This window comes from Lynx canadensis, chromosome B1 (genome assembly GCF_007474595.2).
Source record: "Lynx canadensis isolate LIC74 chromosome B1, mLynCan4.pri.v2, whole genome shotgun sequence".
Classification (NCBI taxonomy): Eukaryota; Metazoa; Chordata; class Mammalia; order Carnivora; family Felidae; genus Lynx; species Lynx canadensis.
The window spans coordinates 72,916,348-72,931,916 of NC_044306.2; the positions used below are offsets into that span (position 1 = coordinate 72,916,348).

A 15,569-nucleotide genomic window follows, 5' to 3' on the forward strand; every position below is an offset into this window, starting at 1 on the left:
ATTTCTACTTAACAGCAGTGTGACTGGACATGTACAACCTTATGAGTTTGGTGATCAAGTAATGACCCAGTTCACAGTAGTCTGTATTAAGGCCTAATCATTAGCTAATGGGTGTTTCTCAAAAGGCAAATTATTCATCTCGGAGAATCTGGCTTTGTTCCAAATCCCAGGGGTCTTCTTCAGTATGCGTCATACACAATTAGTGATGTATTTTAAATGCACTGGACCCATTGAGTCAAAAGCAGTGAAGTGCATAGCTGCTTGTATTGTTGCATTTACCACCTGGGTTTGTTTTGTCCTGGATCCCTACTCAAAACCCAACTTCTTCAAACTTTAACATTTATTCATTTTTGAGAGACAGAGGGCGCAAGCAGGGTAGGGGCAGATAGAGAGGGAGACAGAATCCGGAAACAGGCTCCAGGCTCCAAGCTGTCAGCACAGAGCCCGACGAGGGGCTCGAACCCATAAACTGTGAGTTCATGACCTGAGCTGAATCAGACGCTTAACTGACTGAGCCATCCAGGCGCCCCTCAAAACCGAACTTCTTATCACTGATCATTGTAGCTTTTCCTAATGTATTTGTGTTCAGATTATAGTTCACTAGAGATCTTCATTTTGGTTCTGAGAAGTTATATGTCTTTTCACTTTAAAAAAAGATGAGGGGCGCCTGGGTGGATCAGTTGGTTAAGTGTACGACTTAGGCTCAGGTCATGATCTCACAGTTCATGGGTTCAAGCCCCACATCAGGCTCTGAGCTGACAGTGCAAAGCCTGCTTGGGATTCTCTTCCCCTCTCTCTGCCCCTCCCTGACTTGTGCTTTCTCTCTCTCAAAATAAATAAATAAACTTAAAAAATTAAGATAACTGATCGGTAGGTAGATAGACAAACGGATAATCACATTGTGTCTGGGGTAAAGGGAACTTTTAAAGTGTGATCTTATCTGCTTTCTCATAATCACTTAGTTTTTCGTATACCCTTCCACTGTTTGGTATGCAAATATAAGCACACGCAAATGTTTTCTTCCTCTATACCCAAAATACAACATATTATATTACATATATTTCTGAAACTTGCTCTTTTTCACTTAACATTGTCTCTTTCTATATTAGGAATAAAAGTGTCCTTACTCTCTTTTGTACAATTTCTTAATATGCACCAGTGTATTATTTTATCAGTCCCCTAATGATGTGTATTTGGGCTACAAAAAATGTTTCAATGAATCACCTTTTTACATATATCATTTTGCACACACATGCAAGTATATTCCAAAATTAGGATTGCTGGGTCAAAAGACTGAAGTATTTGTAATTTTGGACAATAGCTGCCAAATTCTCTTTATATGAATTATACCAATTTATAATTCCAGTGGTAATGTATAAGAATGCTTGTTTCTTTAAAATCTTACAAAACTTTACCAAACCTTTGAATTTCTGCAAATCTGAACTTCTAGTTTGCACTTCTGAGATAAAACATCTTTTTACACATGTAAGTGCCACCTGTTCTCTGCCTATTCATACATTTTATCCATTTTTCTCTTCAGTGGATACTTTTTGATATTTAGAAACATTAGAGATTAGCCTTTTGTGAAAATTACTTGCAATTCTTATTCACATTTATCATTTGTCTTTTGACGAATGGTACTTTCTTACCATGCAGACTTTTTAAATTGGACTTATCAATCTTTTCTGGAATGGCTACTAGATTTTGAGTCATAGTTAGAAAAATCTTTCCCAATGTAACCATTGTAAAAGAATTAAACTAGAGAATAAGGCTAAACTTTCTGCATAACCTTTTGATCTGTTTACAAGGGATTTTATGCAAAATGGATCATGGCTACATAATAGGACCTACTTCTCAGCCATGGTCCCTTGCACAGATAATGTGATAAAGGACTGTCTTTAGAACTGTTTCCCTGACCAATGAGCTATATCAAATAGCTAAGAGGTTTATCAATAACAGCTTGTGGTCTACGAACTCAGGAAGCCCTTATCTGAATCAAAGGCCTTATACAACCTATAAGAATTAAAGCAGGAAATAATTAGCAGCTATGTTCACAAGCTAAATGAAATTTCATATGAAGTCTGAAGAAAATTAATTGCTCATTTATAATATATAAATGGAGTGTTTGACATGAATGTACTGACTTTCTAGATTTCTGCTTGAAGGGAGAAGAGATGAAACACTGAAATTAATAGTATATGATGTATATAATTATATCCAAATAATATCACCTCCCATTTTTGAGTGCCTTCTATTTGTCAGATGTTTTACTTTTAACATTATAACGTACAGATCACCATTTCAGAAATGGAAGAGTATGACCCAGACAGATCAATAAACTGTGCCCAAGTTCAAAGAACTGTTACTTGGCAGAAATAAGCCAAAGCTTACATATTTTCCATATTACTATGGGTCTCCATATCACTGTGTGGCTTGTAAGCTTTCTCAATTGCCTCTGTGTGTGGTGTGTGTGTGTGTGTGTGTGGTTGTGTGTGTGTTTTAATGAAAATGTGGGATCTTGTATTATGATGATTTGGACCATTACAAACATTTCTATGAAAAACTATAGTAATGTGTTTATTCTGGCTTGGAGTCTGAGTAACCTCTGTATCCCAAGGATATTAGCACAGTAGCTGACTGAATAAACATTCCATGTTTGCTGAAGGAGTGATATGAGCCTGTAAATCATGGTAATTAAGTTGCAAAATCTACGCAATTCACAGTTATGTCAGGAAAAAAATTAATTTTGGTTTAGTATCTATGTTCATTTAAATTAGAAAATCTAAAGCAATAACCTGGAAAGTATTGCATATGGTTATATGGAATGAGCCTTCTATACAGAGTGTGAGAAAAATGAGACTAAAGTTGACCCCTGAAAAACATGGGAGGTTAGGAGTGCCAACCGCCCCCCCCAACACACACATAGTTGAAACTCCACATATAAGCTTTGACTCCCTCAAAACTTAACTAAGAGCCTACTGTTATCTGAAGCCTTACCAGTAATATAAAGTCTACTAACACACATGTATATGTATTATACACTATATTCTTACACTAAAGTAAGCTAGAGAAAAAAAAAAATCGTAAGAGAAAATACATTTACAGTACTGTACTGTATAAAAAATCCTTGTGTAAGTGAATCTGCCCAGTTCAAATCTGTGCTGTTCAAGGGTCAACTGTAATTTACTCTCTACATAACCTCTTTATTTTTTTTTAAATGTTTACTTATTTGAGAGAGTGAGAGGGAGTGAGCAGGGGAGGGGCAGGGAGAGAAGGAGACAGAGAATCCCAAGCAGGGTCTACACTGTTGGCACAGAGCCCAACAGCGGGCCTCAAACTCATGAACCACGAAATCATGACCTGAGCCAAAATCAAGAGTTGGTCGCTTAAAGGACTGAGCCACCCAGGCAACCTTCCATATGACTTCTGCTAGAAACTTTAAGCTAGTAGAAGAAATTATCTACAACTATTTCATATTCTGTGTATGCAAATTCCATGTCCTCTTGCAGCTATAGAATGAGTTAATCAACAGAGTTAACAGTTGGTATCTAAGAGCAGAAAAATTTTTATTTCATTTTCAATTATGTAAACCATCATTAGAAATTCATTATAGGGGCACCTGGGTGACTCAGTTGGTTAAGTGTCTGACTTTAGTTCAGGTCATGATGTCATGGTCCATGGATTTGAGCCCCACGTTGGGATCTGTGCTGACAACTAGGAGCCTGGAGCCCACTTCAGATTCTGTATGTCTCTCTCTCTCTCTGCCCCTCCCCTGCTCCCACACTCTAAGATAAATAATAAACATTAAAAAAATTTTTTTTGAAAAGAAATTCATTATAAATATACCTTAACAAACCATTAAACTCTCAAAATGACCGGATTCATTAAGTATTAATTAAGTAAAAGAAGGAAACTTCACTGGTTTTACCAACAAAATATTTCTATTGGCTCCCGAAAACGATTTTGGTTACTGTGTTTCACTAAACTAACGATCTTCTGTACGCAACATCCTTTGCTTTGGTCCCATGAAAAGCTCAAAGTGATTGTGAGAGCTAATTTTTTTGTGCTTACTAATAAACAAAAATAAAACACATGCATATTAGAAGCATCACATATTTAATGTCAAAGAATTTGAATTCAAGTACAAAAATTAAACAACACATGATTTCAACATTAAAAAACCATTAACACTTATTATTCAAACAACTATATAGTGAATGTCAAAAACAAAAGAAGCATAACTATAAAAACCTGAAATACATTAACAGCAAAATTATAATTTATTACTATAACAAATAATTAACTAAAATATTTATAGTTGTTTTCAAGGACCACAATGGTATACTGCTTTTTCTTGGTACTGCATAAAATTTGCATCTTAATCTTTTGTCCCTTCATTACTTTCTACATAATAGTTAGATGCTTCTGGTTATACAATTCTTATAATCTCTAATATAGATAGTGATCCTTGGTAATCAAATCTAGTATAAGCATTCTCTGCAAGTGCTTAAATATTTGTGAAATGCCATTTAGCAAAATTATTATGCAAAAATTTAACTTAAACTACTGGGTTCTATTTCCCACTCAGGAATTAGAAGTATTTAAAATCCCAAAAGTTTAAAAAGAATAGTAGTTTGCTATACCTTTATCAAGGGTAACCACTGAATAACTTTTTAAACTTAGCATTTTTATAAGTTCTAGAACTGTAGGTTATTCAGAATTACGGTTGATGTTTCCTATGTTGAAATAAATATATATTTATCATTTTAAAACCAAATGTGTAAACCCGATTCTAAAATGAAACTAAAGTATTTTAGTTTGCATGCTTTACAAAGAAACTTTCATACTCATGTTTACAATATCTTCTTTAGAAGAATGAGGCCTGATTGGAGATATATAGTCGCTGTCCAACATGGCTGCCATTAGCAAGTGATATTGTTGGTGACAAGGGATAGCTTGGATAAGAATAAGGCCTTGAAGTATAAGGAAGCACGCTGGGAGTCGCAGAAGAGAGGGTAGCACTAACAGGGGAAAGACTATTTATTGAGCTGCGACGGAAATTGTAGTCTGTAAATAAATACATGAACAATTATGCTGCACATCTTTATGGATACAAATTTAATTCAAAGAGACAAAGCGTTAAAACTATAATCACAGTTTAACATAATGTCCTAACATCCGAAATCCTGCTAATACTATTTTGCTGGTAAAGACTGAGCATTCACTGCATTGCAAGTTCTGATAGTTTTATCAGCCAGTATTATGTTTCTTTCACTGACTCAGTGCTTCAGAGATATTACTAGAATGCATTCTTGGATATCTTTTTCTTACATATCTTTCAATTATAAGCTTTGTGTCTTTTTGATCACAGAAAAAAAAAAAAAGAGAACCTCTGATTTCTCTTGCTCCACAATGAAGCTCCTTTTAAATTTGGTTCTGATGCTAAGGGGTAGTCCATGGAGAAAAGATAAAAAACAGCAAATTCATATTTGCTTATTTTTTCTTGAAACTGTATTAGGCATCAAACCAGACGAAGCATTCTCCCCTGGACTGCAAAAACATTTGGTGTAAACTAACTGACCAATATTTCATTATTTAAATACTAATATAAACGTTTGTATAACTCAATACACCAATTTAACATTAGAGTTCCTACTTGTACCATAAAACAATAAAATGAATCATGTTTATAAAATTAACTTCAAGAAACCATTATCAACTTATAGTATAGAAAAACCCAAAATTAAAACCGAATTTTTTTTAAAAACCAATTATATTTGAAATATTACTATTCCACAATAAACATTCATCTTATGCACCAATAATTTCCTGCTTCATTAATTATAATGTTTATATATGTTTATGAATATTAAAGACCAAACTGGTAAATCCTGTACTTTCCAAAAACTCAACTATGTTCTTTAGGGTAGTAGAAGCCAAGGGTCTGACAATGACTACAAAATGATTATTTATAAAAGTCATGGTGTTTCTAGGAAGGAAAGAAAAGGAATTAGGTAATCCAATGTACAAATAAGGTTTTTTTCTATATTTTCCTGGCATTATAGATGAGGCCTAAAACACTGAGCATTAACTGAATGTTGTCATGGGACTTAATATTTAGCCAACAGGAATGAGACCAACTGCAGGAGAGTAAGCTCAAGCAACATCAGTAAGGACCTAGTTAAGAAAAAAAATGGAAAAAACAAAAATCAGTTAAAGATAGGTTTAATTTCTAGCACCACAAAACTCTAACTTTATTAATTTTATAATCTTTTTATTTTTTATTAATGGTACCCATAAGATTAATAAAAGCAGTCTGTTCCGAGAAGAAAAATACATTAAAAATATCCAGTTCAAAATACTTTCAGCATTTTGAAATTGGATAAAGAATTACTCTGATACCATTTGCTTTTCTAATATCCAAAGTAGGATAAGTAGGTATCACAGAATTATTTTTCTTCTCTTAAAGAAGAGAGGGTATGGTATTTAGTATTGACAGAAACCTTAATGCTCCTATAACTCAATTGCTTAAAAAAAAAGTTCTGATTCTCTCCTCCTAAAGATTATTACACAAATATAGTCAATTCCTTACTAGCCATGTATCTACAATACAACTAGCTCTTTCAATTTTTAACAATGCAGTCACAGACAATATGAGTTAGAAAAACAGATCTTTTAACTGTTAGACTTCTCAGGGAAAATGTAGTTTTCAGAGAAATTACTTTCACTTGGGGCTGACATCCATTCAACAGTTAATGAAGCCTATTCACTGAAATATAAATAAAAGAGGTATCTTCAGGAAATCATTTCACAAAGAAGACAGCCAGGCAATTGGCTACTGGCATAGTACTTAGGTCTGAAAATGGGCATTCCTAATGGTCTCCTAGGTAAAAACACACTAATCAGCTGTGGTCTTCTCACATTTCTAAAGAGACTAAAGTACAAAATTAAATGTTGATTTTGAAGACTTTATTCATATAGGATAAACCAAGAAAAAAAAAATTTCCCCCTGATACTACAAAGCTTAAGAAATGAAAGCTTCAATGTTTGTTAAGATTTTACAAGCATTTCAAAAATAAATTTTATTGCAATATAAGAATCTAAACATATTCAAAAACACATCTGGGTGATTAGAAAACACATTATCAAATAGTAACTAGTGACATAAACCTAGATAAGTCATGTTTTCCTTAGCTCTAACACACAATATATGTCACAGAAAATAAAAATCAGAAAGAATCACTGACTTTTATAAAATAACAAATTAATAAGTGAGTCAAAATTCCTACCACATACTTAACTTGCCCATCCCTGGTTTTGTTTCCCAATGAACATCCTTAGCTCTTCAATCCCACTGTTTCTGCCTCAGACTGGGATCTACACTCCCCTTTCCCTTTCTGAAGGGAATGATACGAGTTTTACACTCAGAATTACTCAACTGTCTTAATATTCTTTTTAAATTAAGGTACAATTTACATACAATAAAATGCATACATCCTATGTGTTCATTTCAATGAGTTTTGATAATTGTATAAACTTATGCAAACAATACCTAAAACAAGATCTAACACATATCCACCAATCCAGAAGCTCCCTGTTCTCCCTTTCAATCAATAGCCCTTCTGTTGGAGGCAACCACTTTCTGATTTCTCACTATAGCTTAGATTTGCCTATCCTTAAACTTCACATAAAATGTATTTTTTAAGTTTTTATGTCCAGCTTCTTTCTCTCAATATAATTTCTAAGATTCATCCATGTATGTCATGTATGTCAGTAGTTTATTCCTTTTTTATTGTTCATCAGTATTGTTGTATGTATATACCATGTTTTTTATCCATTTACCTGTTGACAGATAAATATTTGAGCTGTTTCTAAACTCTACTACGAATAAAGCTACTATGAGCATTCTTCCACAATTCTTTTTGTGGATATATGTTTTCATTTATTTTGGGTAAATAACTGGGATTAAAATTATTGGATCATAGGGCAAATAGATACTGCTGCACCATTCTCCATGGTGTGACCATTTTACATTCACACCAGTAAACTATGAGAGCTCAGGCTGCCCCACGTCTTCACCAACATTTGGTATTTATTGCTAGAGTTTTTAATCAGAACTATTCCAGTAATGTGAAATGGTATCTCATTTTGGTTTTAATTTGGATTTCCCTTGTGACTAATAATGTATTCAGTGCCCATTTGAATATGTTCTTTAGTAAGATATGTATCCAAGCCTTTTGTTCATTTTTATTGGTTTGACTTTCTATTGTTGATTATTATTAATAAAGTTTTTAACTAATCAAATTCTCTAATTCAAAATCATAAACCAGGGATCGGTTGAGTCCTCAGTAGCCTCTAATTCCAACCACCTCTTTTCACTGAAAAATGACACAGACAAAAGACGGTTGATTAAGTGACTGTTCAATATTCCCAGTGTTGAAGAAAAACAAGTTAAAAATTAGGCCTCCTAATTCCTAGGAAACTATTCTACTTGACCAAACTTTTTCATTCTGGCAATCTTGAGGAAAGTATATCAAGAGGTTGTCATGGCTAGGGGAACAGAAATATAGTAGATGGTGCGCTAAGCTACCTGGCTGCAGCTTGCACCTGCCCAGTCCGACACTTGCATTTCAACCCACACAGCTCTGCATTCCCTTGTTTTATATGCTACATGTTATCTAATAATTTCATTTCAAGAAAAGGCCCTTTTACAAAAGAAAAAATGTGTGAGAATAACTTGCTCTAATATAGAGATAGCATTTTGAGCAAATCCTCTAGAATTCTGTATTTATATCTTGAATGAATATAAACATTTTCACAGAATAACTTTATATAAAGACTAGCATATAGGCTTAACCTTATGTGCCAATTCTAATCAAGTAGTATGGCTAAAAGGATCCCAAATTCCAAATGATTTGGAAGCTGAGTCTAGAATGAGCAGGAAAGTGAATAGTTAGTAACTGTTGTGCCACTGACAGGGGAGCAAGTGCAGAGACTGGCAGCACATTCACCACCTACTTGTCAATCCCACTTTTGTAAGCGATGTACGCTGGTCTACTACATTTCTCTGTCCAACACAAGAGATGAATACCACCAATACATTTCTCAGTGAAAATCTATGCAATGGACGTAAACTGCTTTACTCCATTTGTGTCTCGTTTTTTTGTTTTTGATTGTCTTACACATCTTGAGCAAACACCATGGATTCTCTGCTTTTCTGCTTCATATAAAGAGGGAGGAATTCCTTAATAGAGACCTTAAGTTGTGTTCAATGAAAGAGTCTTCTTATATACTTATTTTGGCTTTTTCTTTTAGTTCGTTTCTGACCACACTCTTCAATTTTCCGTTAATAAGTATATTCCTCATAATTGTTTTTTCTTCTCCTTGTTAACTATTTAAGTTCTACCGTCACATCCACTCCCTCTTTCTGATGTACCCTTTTTAGGTGTACAATTCAGTGTTTTTTAAAACATTCACGAAGTTGTGCAACCAACACCACTATCCTTTCTCACCTTAAGGTGATTTTCATCACCTTAAACAAAAACTGTACCTATTAGCAGTCACCCCCCCCCAATCTCTCCCCAGGCCTAGCAACCACATTTTTCTGTTTCTATTGATTTGCCTATTCTGGATTTTTGATATAAATGGGATCATACAATTCATGTCATCTTTTTTTAACTGACTTCTTCACATAACGTTTTCAAGGTTCATCCATGTTGTAGTATATATGAGAACTTCATTCATTTTTATATCTCTTGCATGAACATTCCACATTTTGTTTATCCAATCAGTCAACGGACATTTACTTTTTTTCTACCTGTTGGCTGTTATGAATAATGCTGCTAAGGAATAATGTGTACAAAATTTTGTATGGACAATGTTTTCCATTCTCTGGAGTAAATAACTAGAAATGGGATATGCTGGGTCATATGGTAATTTTTCCAATGTTTATTTATTTATTTTGAGTGTGTGAGAGAGAGAGAAAGAGAGGGAGAGAGCACAGTGTGCACACAGGAACAGGGATAGGGACAGAGAGAGAGGGAGAGCAAAATTCCCAAGAAGGCTCTGCACTGTCAGCACAGAGCCCAACGTGGGGCTCAACCTCACCACCAGGAGATCATGGCCTGAGCCAAAATCAAGAGTTGGGAGCTCAGTCAGTTGAGCTCCCAACTCTTGATTTTATGTTTAACTTTTAAACATAAACATAAAATTTTATGTTTAACTTTTTTAGGTACTGCCAAACTGTTGATTTTATGTTTAACTTTTAAACATAAACATAAAATTTTATGTTTAACTTTTTTAGGTACTGCCAAACTGTTGATTTATGTTTAACTTTTAAACATAAACATAAAATTTTATGTTTAACTTTTTTAGGTACTGCCAAACTGTTTTCCAAGAAAGCTATACTATTTTACCCTCCCAAAAGCAATGAATGAGAATGAACCACCCAATTACTTTGATCTATAAAATGCATTTCCCATGCCTTTACACATATCCCTACCTTTAATACATATTTGAATCACTTCTTTAGATTTCTTTGGGATCTTTATTAAAATGTCTTTAAAAATTTCCTCACGTCACCATTTTATTATTTCAATTTCTAACATTCAAACAGCCATAACTGAAATGACTCAGTTACTTTCTTTCACTGTACTCTAGCTGCCAAACCGTTTTTTTAACAGGATTGTACATACCGCAGCACAAAAACATGACTGGGTTCAAACAGAGATTTTAAATACTATTTATAATGTAAATAACATTTATCATTATTTTGTACTCTCCATCCTAGTAAAAAATATCAAGAGCTAACTATGAAGCAGAGGAAGGAATTTTCAAAATTGCTAATTATTAAACAACTTGTAGCCTATGACATACTTAAAAGTCATTAACTAGAAATTTTTAAGTAATACTTTTGGCTAATACATGAGTTATTAATATTATCAATACAACAGTTATTATCAAATTTACTGGCATTTTTACCTCTATTTACTTTCCTTATTACAATTAAATTCTGACCAAAAAACCCTTTTTATCCTCTACTTTTTTTGCTATAGGCGACTGACAGCAAAGAGCAAGAGGAAACATGAAGTGACCAATGTTTTTTTCTAAGAAAGACTAGGCTCACAGAGTAACTTAGGTCAGTTCTTCTGTTTTAAGAGGATTTTTAGGAGGCTTTGAGAATGCTAATCTTAGTAATGGCAGCTGGATAAGAATGAAAGTTATTATCTCTAACTCCTTTCTTATAAAGTATAAGTTTGTTAGTTCTCTGTTTTTACTAGAGTAATTATATTTCTCAGATTCAGTTTTGGGGTAGGGTAAAAATCATCTGCTTTTGTTTTTAATTCAAGTAATTTTTTTTTTTAATTCACAAGGTTGCTTTTCCATATAATTTTGAAAGAATAATTTGGGTTTCAAATTCTTACTGTGAAACTTTTGACAGCACATTACAATTTACATAATTGTCAGATATCTGTAATTTTATTTTAAGAATTAAAACTGTTTCATTCCAAATTATCTAAAGATTGTAACTTAAACTTTCAAAAACAAAGGTTTGAAATTCTAGCAAAAGCACACTAATAATATACAGTGCCAGCAATCAGGTCACCTGGGAAAGAAGGCCGAAGGAGGTTAACGTTACATTAGGGATGTCAGAAATGTTTGTTTCTTGATTATGATATCATTTCACAAATGCAGACATAAATCAAAACTGACCAAAGTGTACACTTTAAATGTGCATTTTATTGTATGTAAATTATACCTCAATAAGGTTATAAACAAAACCCAAGCATTTCTTTGAGTTAGTTTCAGGGTTTCATAACCTATATCCCCATACAATTCAAGGACTTCAAAATAAGAATCCCTTAGCCAAATAAAATCTTGAAAAAAATTTAGTCAAAATGGATTTAACACTTACACAGATTGCTACTACAATGATTTTCAACATGCTAATAAGCATTATGATTTTTCCAAGGGCAGTATATAGTACACAGTTTTTCCCAAATTTGTCTGACCTTAGAAAGTCATTTCACTGAACAACTTTGCAAATCACTTTGGGAAGAACTTTTAATGGGGCCAATATGTGATAGGAAAACACTGAAAGCAAAACAGAAAAATTCTTGAACTATGTTAAACACAGTGATCACAAATTCAAATGCCCTCGGGGCTAAAATGTAACAAACAAACAGAGAACTCAAAGAGGACCAAATGTAAAATAGGAGTCTAGCTATTTGTACTGAAATTAAACCAAGCTGCTTTCCTTGCAAAAAACAAAGGAGACCAAACCATATCTGGAGCTTCCAGTTTGCTACCTCTGTTTAATAGATTATGTCAAATTCCTTTTAGTGACAATTTCTAAACCATTTGGAAAAGATTAACAGAAAAGGAACTGATAAGACAGAAAATTATGATCTGAGCTACAGTTTACCTAGGCTTCAGTATGGCTCAAAAACTGCAGTTCCCTAGAAAAACTATCTAGGCAAAAGTAAAGAGAAGAAAAAAAGCCTTAGGAAAGATAGCAACTCTTTTCAAGTTTCATTTCTATCAGTAAAATTAGTCCTCATCATTCAAAATTTGAACTACAAAAACTTTTAAGAAAAGGTATTTCTGAGAATAGCAACACATACTTGAATTTATATGTTAAGATCTATAAAAATAAAGTTATATGCCTCAAGCATAATAAATAGATTTCCTTATACCTGAAGTGTGAATTCTATTAGGAAGTTATACTTGAGTACTTACTAAGTGCCAAAAATAACTCTACAACATCAGCACTACCTTAATCTTTATAATAGCCTTACAATAAGTACTATTATTTTCTTCTTTAACAACCAGGAAATTAAGGCACAGAAAGATGAAATACCTTACTCAAAAACACAGAACTAGTACATGGATTCTGCTCAGGGAACAACAACATTCTTTTTGCCTCAACATGTGAAAAGGAGTCTGAATGGTCTGAATGGTAGTCATTATTCAAACTATAAACCACCTTTAACAACCTACTAAAACTTCTCCTTCTCAACAGAATGTTGGAAAAACTAAAGAGTGAATCCTAGTAAACATAACTTTTATTCTAAATGGTATCAAAAATAATTTTGGTTTTATTAGTTCAAAAATATAGATAAAAATTCTTCAGAGAAGTTTGAGAAATGCTGAATAATCTACATATTACATTCACTCCCACTACATCTACATTAAATACTGTTTATCCTGTTTGGTGGTTCAAAATGTTACACTAGTACGTTTATAAGCTTTAAGAAGACCATGGGGCGCCTGGGTGGCGCAGTCGGTTAAGCGTCCGACTTCAGCCAGGTCACGATCTCGCGGTCCGTGAGTTCGAGCCCCGCGTCGGGCTCTGGGCTGATGGCTCGGAGCCTGGAGCCTGTTTCCGATTCTGTGTCTCCCTCTCTCTCTGCCCCTCCCCCGTTCATGCTCTGTCTCTCCTTGTCCCAAAAATAAATAAACGTCAAAAAAAAAAAAAAAAAAGAAGACCTGAAATATGGAAACTAGTTTAACTTTTTAAAACTCTGCTTAATGAATCTATAATTAAATAAAGCTATCATAATCAAAATATTTCACAAGCTTTCATTTGACAATTTAAAATATCTTCTTATAACCGTAAGAATAACTTGTAACTGACTTTCTGAAAACTAAATATATCACTTAACATTCCTAAAGACTTTTTCTTACCTGTTTATTTTCTCCAAATTCTTCTATAGGTCCAGGCTGAAGAGACTGTGTTCCCTGTCTGTAAGCAGTGAAGACAGAAAAGAATGGAGTCTTTAGTTATCCCTAATCTTGGAAGTGCACGGAATCCTTGATAACTTTAGTTCAAAACCTTCTGATCAGTAAATAGGAAAATAAAATTAGAGAACAAAAGAAACAAGTGACAATTTCTGAATTTCTGCAAAGATGAACAAAGAGAAAGGTATTCTGAACAAAAAGTCTGAGTTAATACATTACCAAAAAAAAAAAAATCTTCCTATACAAATTAAGTCCTTATTAGTTGGTTTTTCCAAGAAATACTACTCTACTAATAAAATAAAGGACTAAAAAAAATAAGACTGCCTAACTTCTGGTAAGTAGATAGCCAAAGAACCTAAACAAATGTGAAAAATATCAAAATCCTTTCCTTCGGTCTTAAAAAGATATAGATGGCCAAAATAATACTAAGCTTAAAAAAATGTTATTAACAGCTAAACTTTATCTACTTGAAGCCTAATGTAACCATATCTGTATAGTACAACTTTGGACATTCATACATTTTAGTGGTTATCTCTTTATATCCCTTAAAGTTTTCTGGTAGGGATGTACATCCAACTCCATGCTAAGATACTGTGCAAAAAAGTATGACAAAATGAAATGTTTGATGATCCACACAGAATGACAGATTTTTAAGTAGCCATCTTAAAGAGTACTCAGCAGAAAAAAAAATTCACAATATTTTCTTGATTTTTATATGATGAAATTAGATAACTTCAATCAACCCTCTGGTGAGAATTAGAAAATGTAGGTAATTATTGAAAGCAAAAATATCCATCTGAAAGCGCTGAGAAGGACCAAGAAAGACAGTGAAGAATTATGGGACCATAATCTTGGATAAGAAGGAACCCAAAGTGGTTTACACATCTTTTGGAGGTGTGTTTCCCCTAGAAGGACTGACCAACTCAAGAGGGATCTGACAGACAAGGGAAGATAACAGGAGACAGACAAATTTCCGTGGCTTTTAAAAGGACAAAATTAGAGCTGCAGAGCTAGTGATAAGGCATGCCTGGAATCTGAATAAAACTGAACTAGAAGTACACCAACTTTTAAAGAGACTAAATTCAACTTCAATTCTTCCCAATCCCTGCCTGGATTAAGGCAATCTGGGATTGCCAGTCCCTTGGCCATCTTTCTGAAGCAAAATAAATCTTCTCTGAGTAAATGTAACATGCTAGCTTTCAAATTACCTCTATATTTTTCATAGACAATATCTGACATTCAATCAAAAATAATCAGTCATACAAAGATAAAACAATGTGACCTAAAACCAACAGAAACAACAGTAACTGTAACTGATCTACAGGGAATATAGATAAAGTTTTCAGAACTGAATATTAATAACTATGCCTAACATGCTAAAGGAAATAAAAGACTGAAAATTTTGAAGAAAAAATACAAAGCATAAAGAGTCAAATGAAATTCTAGAACTGAGAAATAAATCCAAATAAATGGTTTTATCGGCATGTTAGACACAGATTACAAAAAAAAAAAAAAGAATTCATGAACCAAACAAAAGGTCTGAAGAAAATACACGACTAACCATACAAAATAATGAAAAATGTAGAATACATACATGGGATACACTAAAGAGATCTAACATAGGTGTAATTGGAATACCATTATAAAAAGGAAGAAAAAAATGAGACAAAAGCAGTATTTGAAAACAGATTAACTTAGAACTTTCTAAAACAAATGATTAACTTAATCTACAGATTCAGAAGTGGTGAAGGGTCTCAGTTAAGATAAAGAACAAGAAAACAATATGTAAGTCCATCACCATGACACTTCCAAAAATCACAAAGAGAAAT

General features: G+C 33.4%; 1 protein-coding gene across 1 annotated transcript in view; it reads right to left on the reverse strand.

Annotated features, from left to right (window-relative positions):
* Nucleotides 1–4,326: 4,326 nt before the first annotated feature.
* RBM46 (RNA binding motif protein 46) overlaps nt 4,327–15,569 on the reverse strand; it is a 35,144-nt gene continuing 23,901 nt past the window's right edge. The window contains 1 exon segment of the mRNA XM_032592882.1: nt 4,327–5,067. Coding sequence (XP_032448773.1) covers nt 4,868–5,067 — 200 coding nt within the window. The 3' untranslated portion in view covers nt 4,327–4,867.